Source organism: Xiphophorus couchianus, chromosome 23, assembly GCF_001444195.1.
Source record: "Xiphophorus couchianus chromosome 23, X_couchianus-1.0, whole genome shotgun sequence".
NCBI classification, from domain to species: domain Eukaryota; kingdom Metazoa; phylum Chordata; class Actinopteri; order Cyprinodontiformes; family Poeciliidae; genus Xiphophorus; species Xiphophorus couchianus.
In genome coordinates this window covers 22,463,054-22,479,849 of record NC_040250.1, presented here as the reverse complement: position 1 = coordinate 22,479,849, position 16,796 = coordinate 22,463,054, and the positions used below count along the sequence as shown (strand labels likewise).

Below are 16,796 nucleotides of genomic sequence, written 5' to 3'. Positions count from 1 at the left end.
GGATGACTGTAAAAAATTTGAGATTGGGTTGGCGTTTCACCTTACAGTAGAACAAAAAGCCTAAATATACAGGACACATTACAATTTTACAGTTTAGACCAGAGGGCTGCACAGTGGCGCAGTTGGTAGCACTGTTACCTTGCAGCAAGAAGGCAAGAAGTCCTGGGTTCAATTCCCAGCCCGGGTTCTTTCTGCATGGAGTGTGCATGTTCTCCCTGTGCATGCGTGGGTTCTCTCTGGGTTCTCCGGCTTAACTGGTCTCTCTAAATTCTCCCTAGGTGTGAGTGTGTGTGTGCATGGTTGTTTATCTCTGTGTTGCCCTGCGACAGACTGGCGACCTGTCCAGGGTGAACCCTGCTTCTTGCCCAGAGTGTTAGATGGAGATAGACACCATCACCCCTCCCGACCCCACTAGGGGCAAGGGTGTACAGAAAATGGATGGATGGATGGACAGTTTAGATCAGATGCGTGAAAGTATTAAAAAGGCCCAGGAAACATTTGAAAGCTAATTTTCAAAGATTCTCAAATCTCCATCCAATCTTTCTAGGTATGGAAAATATAACAGAAACATTTGACGTACTTTCAGACACGTGACGTCTGAAATGGCAACGATGGAACTATTCAAGTTCTACCGTTGCCATGTAACGGTTTCCATAGCAAACATTACCCCTCGGCACCTAGCTCACTGGACTCTCTCCCCCGTCCATGTGGAAGATTTGATTGTAAAGGAAAATCAACTGTGGCTCAATGACTAATGACAAGATAAATATATATAAATAAAAAAATAATAGACACTTAGCATAAAGTCAGTCTGGATGATAGATTTGACCACATCTCCACCAAAACGGATAACTGATGAACTGAGAGAGAGAAAAAAGAAGAGCTTTATTATCTCTGCCTCCCTCAAAAGGAGACGCATTTGTCTGCAGTGGCTGTAATTAATTTGCTTAGCTATGTGAAGCAGCTTTTATTCTGATGTCTGTGCTGCTGCTTTGTCAAGCCTGAACAACACTGGGTTTATTTAAAACAGTCATTGGATTATGCTGCCTTTTTTTATTCAAATCTAAAGAGTACAGCACTTCAAGTTAAAAATCTACATGCATCAATAGGCTGCTGTTCTAATCCCTGCTCTCTATTGTGTCGGGTCTCAGCTTGACCTTATCTGTGCTGTATTTCCGTGTCATTTGCTGTAATATGGTGCTTTTAATCTCAGTGTTGCACTGGAGTGTTCTTGACTGTGTCAGGGTTCATTTGGAAAGTCATTCTAAGATAATTCTATAAAAATGGATGATTGAACAAAAATTCAGGGTCTGATTATACTTTATTTAATTTATCCTAAAGCATCGTGTTGCGGTGAGTGTTTTTTTTGGGGTTTTTTTTCTAAAGAAACTTGTCCTTTATTTAAAAAGCTGCTCTTTCAGTCACAGAATATCGCTGTTGTTGTATGCTACCACACTATCGAATGTTGTCAGTGTGTTAGTGTGTGTTTAACAGGTAACTATGGTTTGCCATTGTGGATTTTTTTGCCAGTCTAAAGTACTTTCTTTTACAAAATAAGTGCAGTGTTTTTGGAACCAAACTTGTTGAACATGTCATGTCTGATGTTGAATTATGAGGAAAAACAACAGCAAAATATGTTTCTTTTCTCATGGTGTTGAAGGTAGGTTTATAGTCTGATGTACTGGTAATTATACAATATTTTAGCAGTGGAAATTTTAAAACATATAATGCAAAAGAAGATGGACAGCAAACTCAGACTCTAGATTTGCAAATCTGGCAGCATCATTCTCCAAATGAACTACATTTAGGAGGTTGATAAATGGACACTACACTTTAAGTTCTCATTCGTAAAACCTTTTGAAAACAATATGCTAGTTTTCTAAATTTCACAATCATTGCACGACTTTGACGTACTCCCTACTAAAACACAGACGCTGAATGACTTTACCTCTTTGAGAATGCCAGTGAGTCTCTCGGTCTCACAATCAATGATAATATTCCCCTCCTTCCACTTGTCCAGGTCCTTGAACACTTTCATGAAGGAGTCCCCCGTCATGCTCTCCACGTTGACCGAGGTCACCAGCCAGTTCTTCTCCGCCGCTGTGTCCAAAACCTTCTGCAGCACCGAAAGCCCTGCGCAGAGACAAAGTAAAAGATGCGTCAGCCGCCGCTGCACAAACAACATTCAGATGCATTCATCAAGGGGATTCCTGCAACGCACGATGAACGACTGGCTGCCGTTTGTGTCCAGAAAGCGAGTCGTGAACGTCTACCTCTCTCGCGCCATAACTTGAAACCCGATTACGCTTGCGTTCTGCGGAAGCAAATTAGAGCGCCTTGCGAACCGAGCAGAAGCTGTGCAGAGACCCATACTTCTACTTATAAGCTTATCCATCAGAATCTCCCCTGTAGCTTTAGTGATAAAGTGTAATGAGCGGGACAGTCCATTAAGCACTCTGACACTTACAGGTGTGCTTCTCGGGCTTGTGCGCCGCCGGCCTAAGTAATCACCGCTTTCACGCTAACAAATAATCGGCCCGGGCTTCATCGGGGTCTATGCGTGCGCACACACCCCGCCAGACTTGCTTTCTTTAAGCACCAATTACAGGTGGCGATACTCAATTACGCTGTCGCCGATGTGCCGCCGAGACACTTGAACATCACAGAGAAGCAGAGCAGCCAATGAGCTGAGGGCTTATGGTAAGACAGGAAATAAAAGGCGATTAGGGAACACATTGATCTTGAGCTCTGATTTACAGTCTGACTCACTGTTGTACTTCTGTGCTGCTGCTGGCAAAGGACCGATCAGATTCCTCTCAAGCTGGCAGTCGCAGTCGTTCCACAGAGTAAATAAAGTAATTTCGCCCACACTGAACTGGCTGCTGTAATCTAAATGAATTGTAGCAATTAGAAAATTGTGAGATGCAAACCAGCATTTGATGAGGTTGGTTTTTTTATTGTTTATTATGTTTTATTTTATTTTTTATTTTTGCTATACTCACGACATCTTTAGAATGTCTGGCGGTTCAGTATCTGGTTTATCATCAACAACAACAACAAAAAAAACAACGCACACTTCATCAAAATAACAATAATAAACGTGGCTGGCAAACATGAAAGATGGCTGCTTGGTCTTATTAAAATGCACAGCAGCTGCTCTCCAGGAATTTCCTGCTGCCTATTTGACACCAGGTCATTAACCAAAAAAAAAAAGACAAATGGCGTTCCAGAGTCATATATGACTGCAACACCTTAATAAATGAGAAAGCAAGAAAAATGGGAGGATGTCGAGAATAAATTAGATACAGGAGCTAGAGAGACATTCCCGCAAAGCAACGTGGAGATGTACCTCATCTTTGATGGTGATGGGTTTTTTTATTTATTTATTTTTTTTTTATCCTCTGTTGCTAATGAGTGAATAATTGCCACCCTTGCTGGTGACAGATTTAACAGTAGCTCTGTAACTGATGACAGGCATGGGAACACGGGAGATAATTAATCACTGTTGTGAAAAAGATCAGTGGGTCAGCTATCGCTCAATGGAGTCAATTTCAGGTGTCTTTAAAGCTTTCGGCAAAACGCACAGCACCAGGCAGCACAAACACTCTCAAATGTCACAGAGTGGAATTATTCATTCTCTTTTCTTGTATTGTTTTTTTTTAAATTTTCTTCCAATACCGTTATTTATTTCCCAAAACCGTAATGTGCTTAGGGTTATTAGTTTTGTAGATTATTGTGTATACTATGCTACAACTTTTGAGAACTCCATTTGAAAGCATTCAAGATGTTCTAAAATTAGTAACTGGATTATTCTCTGTACTAATTTGCGTATTAGGAATCCAACGACAGATGTACAGCAAGCATTCCAAAAAACAAGTCCTTCACCACAAATGAAATGGAGAACATGTATCTTGTACAAAAGCCAAAGACATGATGGAAACTCTTAAAATATCTTTATTTAACAATTTATTTCACCAGCTCAAAATTACTATGAGAATTTGATGTAATTAGAAACTATTTCAGGATTTGCTGCCACAGCAGATACTTGGACAAATAAACCAGCATCAGCTTGTCATACCACCAATGTTGCAATAAAAAAGGGCAAAACTAACTAGTAGGTCTTTGGATCGCTTCCCATGTATTTAGATTTTTAGTCTGGATCCTTCTTAAACAAATTGGAATTCACCCGTTTCCCAGGGTAAATCGCGCTTTCATCAGGTCATCAGTGCGGCTGGATTATCACCATTACAGTATCCGTTTCTTTATTCCATCTATTCTTTATTCCTCCCCTGCTTCTCTTTTCCTTTCGAATTGTTATATTTGCATCAAACAGCATCTTCTGCTTCTGAACGTGCCTAATGCATCCGTATAAATCAGAGCCCGCCTGACAGGGAGCCTCTCAGGAGATGCAGAGGCAAAAAATGGTCTTCCAAAGGCATCCTGGAAGAGAATAATATCATAATGGAATCTGGCTGTGATAAGCACCTTTTTAGCCAGAGGCGGTACATGGAGACCTGGGCATCTGGCAATTGAGAGAAGAGAAAAATAACAGCTCTGGAGCCCATTTCCTCAATATTGCTCACGATAGGGTAAATGGGTTATCAAATTTTTTTTTTTCTTTTCTTGGCCTTTGAAACTAAAAAAAAAGAAAAAAAAAAAAAAGAGAGATGAGCCACTCATTCATCAAACAACATGGATGTCTCCAAAAAAATAAAAAGAGGAAAATGAAAGACAAGACACGTGATATGTTGGATATGTTGTTTTTTCACTCGCTTCTGCTATTTAGGATCTTTGTTCAATAAATAATGACGTAGTGTAATGGCAGAAGTGTTTTGTACATTTTAAGTTAGTTCAAGGTCGTGCTAAGGACAGCAGAAAATACAAAAAAAAAAGTACTTTTGTTTTACCCAGGCTGTAGGTAAAAAACAAACCAGCTTAGTGTGAGTATTTTTGATGGAAACCGATAAATCCTTCTGTTCTACAGTGCTTGCAGTTCAACTCATATGGAGCTTAGAGAAATTCAAACCCTCCTCCACTTATTGACAAACAGTCGTCTGACTTAATTTTATTTTCAGTAGCAAACATCTCATGTATTTGGTGCTTGGCTACCAGACACTCAGTCTTTTTATTTAAACAAATGTTAAAAAAATCAAATGTTAACCTTTTAAGACTGTTAGCATGACAGCTAAAATAAACAGCTTATTGAGATGTCTACAATTCTTAGAATAATTTCTTTTCTCATAAAAAAGAATCAATCTAAACCATTAAGTTTGTACCCAAGACGATCAAATCTTTAAAGGCTCAGACATTCACAATTTCAAAAATAATAAAAAAAGAGTATTTCCACAAGATATTACACCTACCTTTTTTTTTTAAAGATATAAATCATGCATAAATATTTAAAGTTAACATATGGAACCATAAGGAAAATGCATAAACAAACAAGACAAATTGAAGTAAATTGGGTTTTTCTTCAGGGCTTAAAATAACTCGGTAGGAATGGCGACTGCAGCGGTAGTATCCAGGCAACTGAGGACCACTGATATGGATTTCACCTGCTTCATCCCACAACTCAGATACACAGAGGTGACCCTGGACAATCACACACACACACACACACACACACACACCCGCACACCCCCCACATGCCTGCACGCACACACACAATCTGACATTTCTTGAATAGATAATAAAGTAGGCTGAGGAAAATAACAAAAAATAAAAAAATCAGGAACAGTCAAAGCCAGACATCAGTCTAAACAGAGGTAGACGTCTGTGCAATCACTGGCTTTTAATAACTTTCTTATTTTTACTCCAACAGGTCAAACATACGAGTGGACGAGTCCTGTACGCTCTACACTTATGCATCAGCTAAAAGCACATATGGATATGTACTTTATGTAAAGTGGGTGTTATTTTTTGTTGCAAAAAGCAGCAGGAACCAACCATGGTCATGCTCTGAAACCCGCAACACCTGGCACAGATGGCAAGGCATAAGGTAAAGCTTTTTGGCTACACAGAAGAAGGCTGACAGGTGCTCGGCCTAATTTCTGTCTGCCTTTGCAGGAGTTTTATTAAAATGGTTGAACTGAATGTTAATGCCATTTTTACTCTAAGAGGAAGCATGGAGGCACAAGTTGCAGTTAGTGACAGATCGATAAAAAGACTAATATTTTGTTCTGTTACCTACTTTATATGCAAGTCAGTGCAGGTTGGTGGGTTTTTTTTTTAAGTCTGTCTGTGAAAAGATTACTTCTGTCACCCTGGTGATGTGAATCACAGTCTTCTCAAATATTTTAGAGAAAAATGTACACACCCACACACACACACACACACCCACCCACACACACACACACACACACACCAAATGTTAAAACTAGCTACACAATCACCTTCTCTGGTAATGACCAAATCTTATCTACGCAGTGTGAAAACAACCTACCTGAGTCAGAGCTGTACATGTAGACGAACTTGTTCCACCCATAGTGCTCGATGACTCCCACCAGAGCGTCCTGGAGTTCAGGCCTCAACTGGATGACAAACTGGTTAGCGGTCTCAATGGGGAAGGATGGCGTGACGAAGCAGACATGCAGCGCGCCGCAGAACGACATGAGCATGTTTACAGTCTTCCTGTCATAGAGGCCAATGATGGCGTACACACCTTTGGAGAACTGGGAGCAAACTGGAAAGGACAAAACAGAAAGTAAGAAAATTAGATAAAGTGTTTTTCTTTTAAAGAAATCAATGGTAAATAAGGCACTCTTGGCTGGACAACAAGCTATTCCATAGGCTGTGGGAACAGTGTGACTCCTACAGTCATAAAAATGTTTTCTCAAATTATTTTCTTTTACGCACCGTAAATAAATAAAAAAAACACTGACTGCAAATAATCAATCGGAATGGCTGCATGTACGCTTTTAGCTTCACTGCTGTGTGATTTCATTGTGGTTATTCTCCGACAACCTGATTTAAAGTGGAAACTGCTGCAATATTATAATTGCAGGAAAGTCCTTCTCTTTCTTTTCAGCCGGAGAAGACTTCTGTTTACCCAGAAAGTGCCAGCAAGAGACATTTTCCATCTAATTTCTAAGTGTTTCAATGTAAATAGAGGATTCTAAATATCAGCAAACCAAGGATTAAGGATTAGATGTCTAAAGAAAGATGGAGTGAGGTGACAAAGAATATCTCTAAATGGTGTTGGTAATTGTTTTTTTTAATTATTTTTTATTTTGATGATACAGAAATAGAAAGCCAAGTGACACAAAGAAACCTAAACTATTCATTTCTGAAATCTTGTTATGTTAAAATCCTTTTTATTATTAAGGGTCATGTTCATGAAACATTAAATAAATTCCATCCGCATTAACGAACACTGACACAAAAAAATGTATTCATTTATCATTCAGATGAAACAATCCTGAGGGACTTTGCAAATTTTATTACCCTGCTCAGATTTGTTGCCCTGCTTTGACGTCACTTTTTTTTTTTACACTGAAAGAGTCTAGAAGTATATTTTTTAAACAATGCACATCTTATTTATAAGTGTGTGTTTTTTTATATTAACTGAATATGTCAATAAAAAAACAATTAGCTAATTTGTATTCATGCATGCTGTGAAACCTGAAATAATATCTAGATTTATTATTGTAGAATAAATATTTCACATTGGTAAATAGAATGGATGTTTGTTCCTTCAAAAACGTTTCTCCAAATACACAACCAGCTGGGGATAAGTAATGTTTTACCTCTACACTTTTAATTTAAGTTATCTTTCATGTGAAATAACGTCAAGGTAAAATGTGCAATGCATTTGGGGAAATGTTTTATTTATTTTTATTTTTTGCAAAAACAGTCCTATGACACAGAGTGTAACGTGAAAACTTTCTTTGGTAAAATGTTGGTGACCCTGTGATTAAATTTCCAGGCTGTGATGATTTAACTACAGGTCTAAACCACATTTCTGATTAAATGTTACAGAGTTCAGATAAAATACCAAAACTAACAATTAGCCAATCAGTTGTAGACATGTGCAGATTTTCTTCCCCGCATTTATTTAAAGCAATCTGCAGATCAAAACAGTACATGTGTGGGGAAATCCATAACACAGAGGCCTAATTGAATTAAACTGAGCTGAAGAGTCAAATCCAATCAGGAATACAGAACAAAAAAATAATAATTTGTGGATAAAAAGCAGGAACAAAAGAGAGACAAAAGAGATTGTCATCTTTCTCGAGGCGTTTTGAAGTCTTCCAATTAAAATCATGTTTATGCACCACTGGTGTGGCTCTTGGCTTCAGTGGAGGAGGTGAGGAACAGAGAGGTTAATCAATGCATCCCCAGGGCTCCATTGACATTTTCCTAACTGCAGGAGGTGGTTTTCATCTCTCATTCGCTTTTCTCCCTCCGTCTCACATTTCTTCTCCTTTCTTTCTCCAAATCACTCTCTGTATGCCACGTAGTGCTTTCTCCGCACCCCGGTACATCTTAAAATGCCAAATTGATGTTAATAGCTTTCTTTTCTTGTAAGGTATATTCTCTCGGTGGAACATAATCTCTTTACACTCGTGTGGTCTGGCCTGGACTATTTTCTGCTGAGGTGATGGGTGGGCCTCACTTATCTCAGTATTTACCAAACAGATTGAAATTCCTGCCTGGACCCGCGCAAAGGCCAGCCTGCTGCTCGGAGCTGAAGCAGCGACAGAGGAAGAGAGAGAGAGAAAGGATGGCCAAGACCCAAAACGCCTAATCTGTCACAGACCTGCCCCCTCCAGGCAGGCACGTGTGTGTGACGGAGATACAGGGAGAGAGAGAAAGAAAAAAATAATCAGCGTTATCACATAAAAATACATGCCCACACACACAAACACATATGCAGCCCGAAGTGCTCCAAAAGCCTGGTGAGTCACCCTACTTAAAGCAGCCCTGAAATAGACATTTTGCGCCTCGCCACACTGACTCAGTAACAGAACTATCTTCCCTTCATGGTCTGCACATGCTCTCACTCGTAAATTGATGCTTTTTGATCCGTTGCCTTCCACAAGCGTGCGTTACAATTTTCCAGGGCCGATTTCAGAGGTGTCCTTCGCGTTCTGCCTGGATGAAAGGTAATGAGAGCTTGTTTGACTTTTTGTGCAGTGTCCCATTACTCTGCCCAGGAGCGGAGTTAACATGTTTCACTGAGCATAAGTCATTTCTCATTTCTCATACCTGCAAAATAAAAAAAATTATTTAGCCATGTGGCAAAGGCCCCTTTCTCTGAGCTGGCAGGCCAAACATGTGTTTGTCTGCTCCGCATAAGAAAGACACAGGCCATTAGCGAGACCCAGCAGCCAAAGCTAACCTAGCAGGATATATCAGCAACATAGTGGGTGTGTGTGTGTGTGTGAGCAGCTTGTTAGTTGCTACTCCACGTGTGCAGCGACATTTGAGTCGGGCCTGAAACAACTCAAGTGATCTCGAAGACCCCGGCAACACCTGTCCGCCCTGGCATCCCTGATCACCTTACCACGGTTACAGCTGCCACGGCGTCAGGACCGAGGCTGCCCGGGCAACGCTCAGTTTCTCTGGCAGGGATTACAGTGGCTCCGAAGCTTTTGGAAGATGGGCTGGGAATTGCGACTGTTTGGACATTTTGTCATAATTAGTCTTCCCCTCCCTGAAGGAATTAGCAAATTTGCAGAAAAATACCCCCAAAACCCTCGCTCGGCTTTGAAAAATCCGCAGATATTTTTAGGGAAATAACGGAAGATCTCCAGTTCAGTTCCGCTGCACCAAATTTGCATTTAGATTCCAAACAAGTAAGCGATAATACCCATTAAACATCCATCACAGCTATTATGGTGGGTAGATATAAACCAGAGGCAAAGTTATGGTGGCTCAAATTTAAAAGCTTTTTATGCTCCTTTTTATTGCTTCGTTTTTACAAATGTCCCCTGGCTTTAGCTGTTTATATGCAGTGTTAAGCTACTCTGTTGAGAAGAAAAGCTTAGGCTCTTTTACTCATTCGGGCAAGAGGAACCGACACTAATGAACAATCAGACAATCCGACAGAGAAGCGCAGTCTTACGAGCAGCCCTTTCATCCGATAAGTCACTGCTTAGTTGTGCAATTTTCTCAGCTCCATTTTTACCAAATTCAGGGATAAAGTTGTGACCGTTTACCAAGACATTGTTGCCAACAGATCAGGTTGGAATCAAGGTTGAATCCCTAGATTCATCTGGTAGAGACATGCCCCAAAAGCATTTCAGATGTAATTATTGTAGACCAAAATGATTTTACAAACTCAACACGATTGTTGATCATGAAGATCTTTAAGAAGTAAAGATTAGGATCTTTACTTCTTAAAACAGTGTTAAAAACATTTCATATCAGCGAGTTTAAAGGTTTAAATGCTTTTGTAAAGTATTGTAAGGGTTTACTTTCCAAACTAAGCGACTGTAGAATTCCTACATGTGTGAAAATGTCATACTGGTCAAGGAAGTTTCCACTTCCACAAAATCCACATTCTGTCTGCTTTCATTAATATGTAACCACAAAAAAGACCAAATGAACAAAATCAAACTAAACTCCCCAATTTCCCTGCAGTCAACAAATCAAAAGAACTCTTTTTTCTTTTTTTTTTTGTATAAACACCTACATTGAGAGTGAGGACGACAGCTCTCTGGGATCTGTGCTTTCACTTTCTAAACTTTTTCTCTGTGAACAAACAAGTTAATTTACATTTGTTGTGGACAAAGTGTTTTGGGCTGCAGGACATAAAAAAAATAAATAAAATAAAATAGCAACTAAGATCCCAAAGGGAGTGATACTCGCACAAAAGGAGGAGCTGTCAGAAACAACTCATGCAACTCAAGTCTTCCCTGTTCTGTTTCCTGTGCCCGGCAGCTGTTCCTCTGCTTGGCATGAGCCAAATATCAAATGACAGACGTGTCTGTGCCGGCTGCACAAAGAGGGCATGTTTGTGACAGTTTCTCCTGCATCCAAATTTCTGGATGATGGGATAGCTCGCAAATGGAAGCTGTTGAGCAATGCTGAACCCCTCATATTTACTTATAAATATTTAACCGCAGAATTTAAGTTTGACGTGACAAGTAAACAAACATTACATCAAACAGCATTTTAATTCTTGATGGATGAATAGAAAATATGTCCGACAGATGCCTGAGAGTTACATTTAAAAAAAAAAAAGTCTTTGTCCAAGGACCCCTTATGTCACAGCTATTTCATATTTATTTGAATGCACTTTAATATTTACCAAATATCTTGGCAAACAGATGATGAAGTCTGTTTCAAGGTGTCCTTGAATAAGGTACCTTCCTTCCAGCTACTCCGCTGGAGCTGCTTGATAACCTGTGCATTAGGCTGCCACATCACACGTGTTTTCATTACAGAAAATCAGCTTGCTTAAAATCTAAAAAAAGAAAAAAAATACAACACACATATCTGAATGTTTTTAACATGCTATTTTTTCATGTTTAATAGAATAAATATGGACACTTTTGTGTAAGAACTTAACGACAAGAAGTATCTGAAAGACATAAATGGAGCTGAAACATCTTTTTTTTTTAACTTATACTTTTTTTTAAAGTCAATCAGAGAGTAGGAGTTTAAAATGTTGAATCTATTACTTCCTGCTCCATTTAGTCATTCTTCGTGACAGGAAAGCCAAGACAGCATGTTATTTAACCAAAGCAGATGTGTGTCCATCTTGACATATCGGGCAGTGGCTACAAGACAATATACGTAGCTTGTTGCCAAAATGTGACCGTCTCTACAATCAAAGGAGTAACTATGAAGTTTAAAAAACTTTGGATTCCAACAAGCAGGAGGATGAAATAGAAAGCAGGGATCATATCAAACATTTGTTAAGAGACTATCTCGGCGCCAACTGGTTGTTTGACATGACTACCAGGAAATATAAAATAATTCCTGGTATGCACAAATGCAACCCTGTGAAAATGTGCACAATTTAACTGTCTACTTGATCAAATACTGAGGTTTTTTTAATCTATAAAAAACTACTCTACCTACTCTAGGTAGGTCTGATGGGAAATGTGGGATGAATACGGAGAAAAGCATATGTAGAAAATCTTGTCACACCGCTCTACATCATGGACTCTTTGAAATAATAGCATATTTTACGTAAACATATGGTGGGCTCTGCCAGAGAAGTAAAACCCGTTGGTGATTTTGTCTTTCAAAAGAATAATGATCCGAAATATGTGGGCAAACAGAGAGAGAAAGTAGCTCAGGCATAACATCAACCTTCTTGGCCGGATTTATACTACATAAAACTTGATCCAGTGAGCTACAGAGAACAGCACAAAGGAGAAAATCCCCTCCAGGGAAACTAGAGAGGAAAAGTCTTTCTCTTGGTTTATGTTCCCTGTGGTACCGATGGGATTTCACTTCAGCAGGATGTTTGTCCTAAGGGAGCTTAGTGATTTGTGCTTCAAAGGTCAATCATCCTGAAAAAACCTGTTTTGGGGGTAAAGTCTCCAACCCAGGTCTTGTAAAGTGACACTAATTTATCCCACCTATCTATTGTATTAAATCTTTTTTTTCTGAATGTTTGTAACCAACAATGCCATATCCCTCAGCAGCTGCAAAGTGTGAAGCCAAATGTGCTTTTTATCTACAGATATCTGAACAAACTAATGGGGAGAAAAGCAAAAATAATTCATTTATGATAACTGTTTCTGTCCTTGCATTTTGTTAATCATTTAGTTAAACTACTGGTAGTACATAGACATCCTTAGATAATATGTTATCTTGAAGGCAGCATATCCATTCATCCATTTTCTGTAATAGCTTCATCCTGTTCAGCATTACAGGAGGGCTGGAGTCTATCCCAGTAACCAACAAGCAAGTAGCGGGATTCACCACGAACAGGTCGCACCGTCGGTTGCAAGGCTGAAGGCAGCATATGTTGCTCTAAAAATCTCAATATGGTGTTTAGTATGAATGCAGCCATTATAATAGTGTTTGTTGATTTTGCCAACGGCCCATAAAGGAGCCTATACTAATAAAACCCTAGGTTTTTAGTTTTGCTTGGTGTTGTTGTTCTTTTTAGGTTTTGTTTAATGGAAAGCAACATTTATTTCTTTAAAGATGTCTGAAATTCAGATTCATCCGACACAAACCAATGTTTCTATTTTGTCATGGTTAAAGTTGCTGTATGTAAATCTTACAAAAATGTTTTTTTTTTTTTTTACATATTTGTTAAAAGTGCCGCCATGACAGTATGAGACAGATAATCTGCGAAAAGATTGTGACTCTCCACTTCCTCCCAAGTGCTACTATTAGTGTCTGAAACAACCAAGTCAAAACGATCAATCCAAGCCAAGCCAGGAGAGTATTAGTGCCGTCAGTCAATCTTGTGTAAGCGCTGCTAAACATGCTAATGGCAGAGAAACAACTTAATGTAAAACTGTTTATCCACCATTATTGGTGGCCATGCTAACTAGCCTGAGCATTCACGGCAGCCTCCTTCGTGGTGAACCAGCTGTAGCGTAGCAGAGAGAAAGGAAGAGAGTGTAAGTGGCGTGTACACGAGAATGATTGACAGTGCTAAGACCCTCCTCCTGACTTTGATTGTTTTTTCTGATGACGTTGTGCAGATCACAGCAAACTGGTGCAAAGCAAAGAGTTCAATTTTTACACACACTTTATATGTTTCATATTATACTGTCACGACGTAGTGACAGTTTTAATAAATACTTTTAAAAAGCATATTTTTTTATATAAGGTACATACCGCAGCTTTAAACGTCTGTACCATTAGAAATGAAAAAAGGAAAAGTGTTTCACAGGGTTTATAATACAATAATAAAACAATCACAGTGCAGCATATTAGAATATGGCTGGGTATAAGGCAGGATCAAAACTTACAGTGCAGGTACAGAAACCTCCACACTGACATTAAAAGAAACAAGTACCAAAGTTACAATACTGCCTTGCTTTCCCACAGGAATATGTTGGTTGAGATGTGCTTTTATCTGGCTGTATTTGAGCCTCAGTGGTCTCAAACTGATTAGATTATTTTGCAGACAGAAGCATTGATTCTGTGGTGTAACTAGCCATGACTTTATTTTTTGTGTTTATGTTTTGAACATATATCACTAGTAACAAGATCCACAACCTTTTCACATGTTCTGCCACAGTGTCATCTCCAAAACAAATGCCTTGTCAGAAGAAAAGCTCTACATTGTGGACGCAAAATGAAGTTTGTTAAATACGGAACGCGATGTATATTACTTATTTTGAGTTATCATTACATTGTTAGTATTTTTGTCAATGCTCAGTCTTAAGTGAAAAGAAAAATCGCCCGGACGCGGGTCACCGGGGCCCCACTCTGGAGCCAGGCCTGGAGGGGGGGCACGATGGCGAGCGTCTGGTGGCCGGGCTTTTACCCATGGAGCCCGGCCGGGCTCAGCCCGAAGAGGAAACATGGGCCCCCCCTCCCATGGGCCCACCACCCGTGGGAGGGGCCAAAGGGGTCGGGTGCACTGTGTGATGGGTGGCGGCCAAGGGAGGGGACCCTGGCGGTCCGATCCTCGGTTGCAGAAACTGGCTCTTGGGACGTGGAATGTCACCTCTCTGGTGGGGAAGGAGCCGGAGCTAGTGCGTGAGGTCGAGAGGTTCCGGCTAGAAATAGTCGGTCTCACCTCGACGCATGGCTCTGGTTCTGGAACCAGTCTCCTTGAGAGGGGCTGGACATACTTCCACTCTGGAGTTGCCCAGGGAGAGAGACGTCGGGCAGGAGTGGGCATACTTGTTGCTCCCCATCTCGGCGCCTGTACGTTGGGGTTTACCCCGGTGAACGAGAGGGTAGCATCCCTCCGCCTACGGGTGAGGGGACGGGTTCTGACTGTCGTTTGTGCTTACGGGCCGAACGACAGTTCAGATTACCCACCCTTTTTGGAGTCCTTAGAGGGGGTACTGGAGAGTGCTCCTCCTGGGGACTCCCTTGTTCTGCTGGGGGACTTCAACGCTCACGTGGGCAACGACAGTGAGACCTGGAGGGGCGTGGTTGGGAGGAACGGCCCACCCGACTTGAACTCGAGCGGTGTTCTGTTGCTGGACTTCTGTGCTCGCCATGGATTGTCCATAACGAACACCATGTTCAAGCATAAGGGTGTCCATATGTGCACTTGGCACCAGGACACCCTAGGCCGCAGTTTGATGATCGACTTTGTCATCGTTTCATCGGATCTACAGCCGTATGTCTTGGACACTCGGGTGAAGAGAGGTGCGGAGCTGTCCACTGACCACTACCTGGTGGTGAGTTGGCTCCGGTGGTGGGGGCGAAAGCCGGTCAGACCTGGCAGGCCCAAACGTGTTGTGAGGGTCTGCTGGGAACGTCTGGCGGAATCCCCTGTGAGACGGAGCTTTAACTCCCATCTCCGGCAAAACTTCGAACACGTCCCGGGGGAGGTGGGGGACATGGAGTCTGAGTGGACCGTGTTCCGTGCCTCCATTGTCGAGGAGGCCGATCGGAGCTGTGGCCGCAAGGTTGTCGGTGCCTGTCGCGGCGGCAACCCTCGAACCCGTTGGTGGACACCTTCGGTGAGGGATGCCGTCAGGCTGAAGAAGGAGTCCTATCGAGCCTTTTTGGCCTGTGGGACTCCGGAAGCAGCTGATGGGTACCGGCGGGCGAAGCGGCGTGCGGCTCGGGCGGTTGCTGAGGCAAAAACTCGGGTGTGGGAGGAGTTTGGAGAGGCCATGGAGAAAGACTTCCGCACGGCTTCGAGGCGATTCTGGTCCACCATCCGGCGTCTCAGGGGGGGGAAGCGGTGCAGCACCAACACTGTTTATAGTGGGGATGGTGTGCTGCTGACCTCTACTCGGGACGTTGTGGGCCGGTGGGCAGAGTACTTCGAAGACCTCCTCAATCCCACCAACATGCCTTCCACTGAGGAAGCGGAGCCTGGGGACTCTGGGTTGGGCTCTCCAATCTCTGGGGGCGAGGTCGCCGAGGTGGTTAAAAAGCTCCTCGGTGGCAGGGCCCCGGGGGTGGATGAGATCCGCCCGGAGTTCCTTAAGGCTCTGGATGTTGTAGGGTTGTGTTGGTTGACGCGACTCTGCAATATCGCATGGACATCGGGGGCAGTTCCCCTGGATTGGCAGACTGGGGTGGTGGTCCCCCTGTTCAAAAAGGGGGACCGGAGGGTGTGCTCCAATTATAGAGGGGTCACACTCTTAAGCCTCCCTGGCAAGGTCTATTCAGGGGTCCTGGAGAGGAGGGTCCGTCGGATAGTCGAACCTCGGATTCAGGAAGAGCAGTGTGGTTTTCGTCCTGGTCGTGGAACACTGGACCAGCTCTACACCCTCAGCAGGGTCCTGGAGGGTGCATGGGAGTTCGCCCAACCAGTCTACATGTGTTTTGTGGACTTGGAGAAGGCGTTCGACCGCGTCCCTCGGGGAGCCCTGTGGGGGGTTCTCCGGGAGTATGGGGCACCGGGCCCTTTGATACGGGCTGTCAGGTCCCTGTATGACCGGTGTCAGAGTCTGGTCCGCATTGCCGGCAGTAAGTCGGGCTCGTTTCCGGTGAGAGTTGGACTCCGCCAGGGCTGCCCTTTGTCACCGATTCTGTTCATCACTTTCATGGACAGAATTTCTAGGCGCAGCCAAGGTGTTGAGGGGATCCGATTTGGTGGCCTTAGGATCTCATCTCTGCTTTTCGCAGACGATGTGGTCCTTTTGGCTTCATCAGATCGTGATCTGCAGCTCTCGCTGGATCGGTTCGCAGCCGAGTGTGAAGCGGCCGGGATGGGGATCAGTGCCTCCAAATCCGAG

General features: G+C 42.3%; 1 protein-coding gene across 1 annotated transcript in view; it reads right to left on the bottom strand.

Annotated features, from left to right (window-relative positions):
• gria1a (glutamate receptor, ionotropic, AMPA 1a) overlaps nt 1–16,796 on the bottom strand; it is a 91,316-nt gene that overhangs the window by 55,694 nt on the left and 18,826 nt on the right. The window contains 2 exon segments of the mRNA XM_028008817.1: nt 1,949–2,133; nt 6,443–6,682. Of these exon segments, the coding sequence (XP_027864618.1) occupies nt 1,949–2,133; nt 6,443–6,682 (425 nt within the window).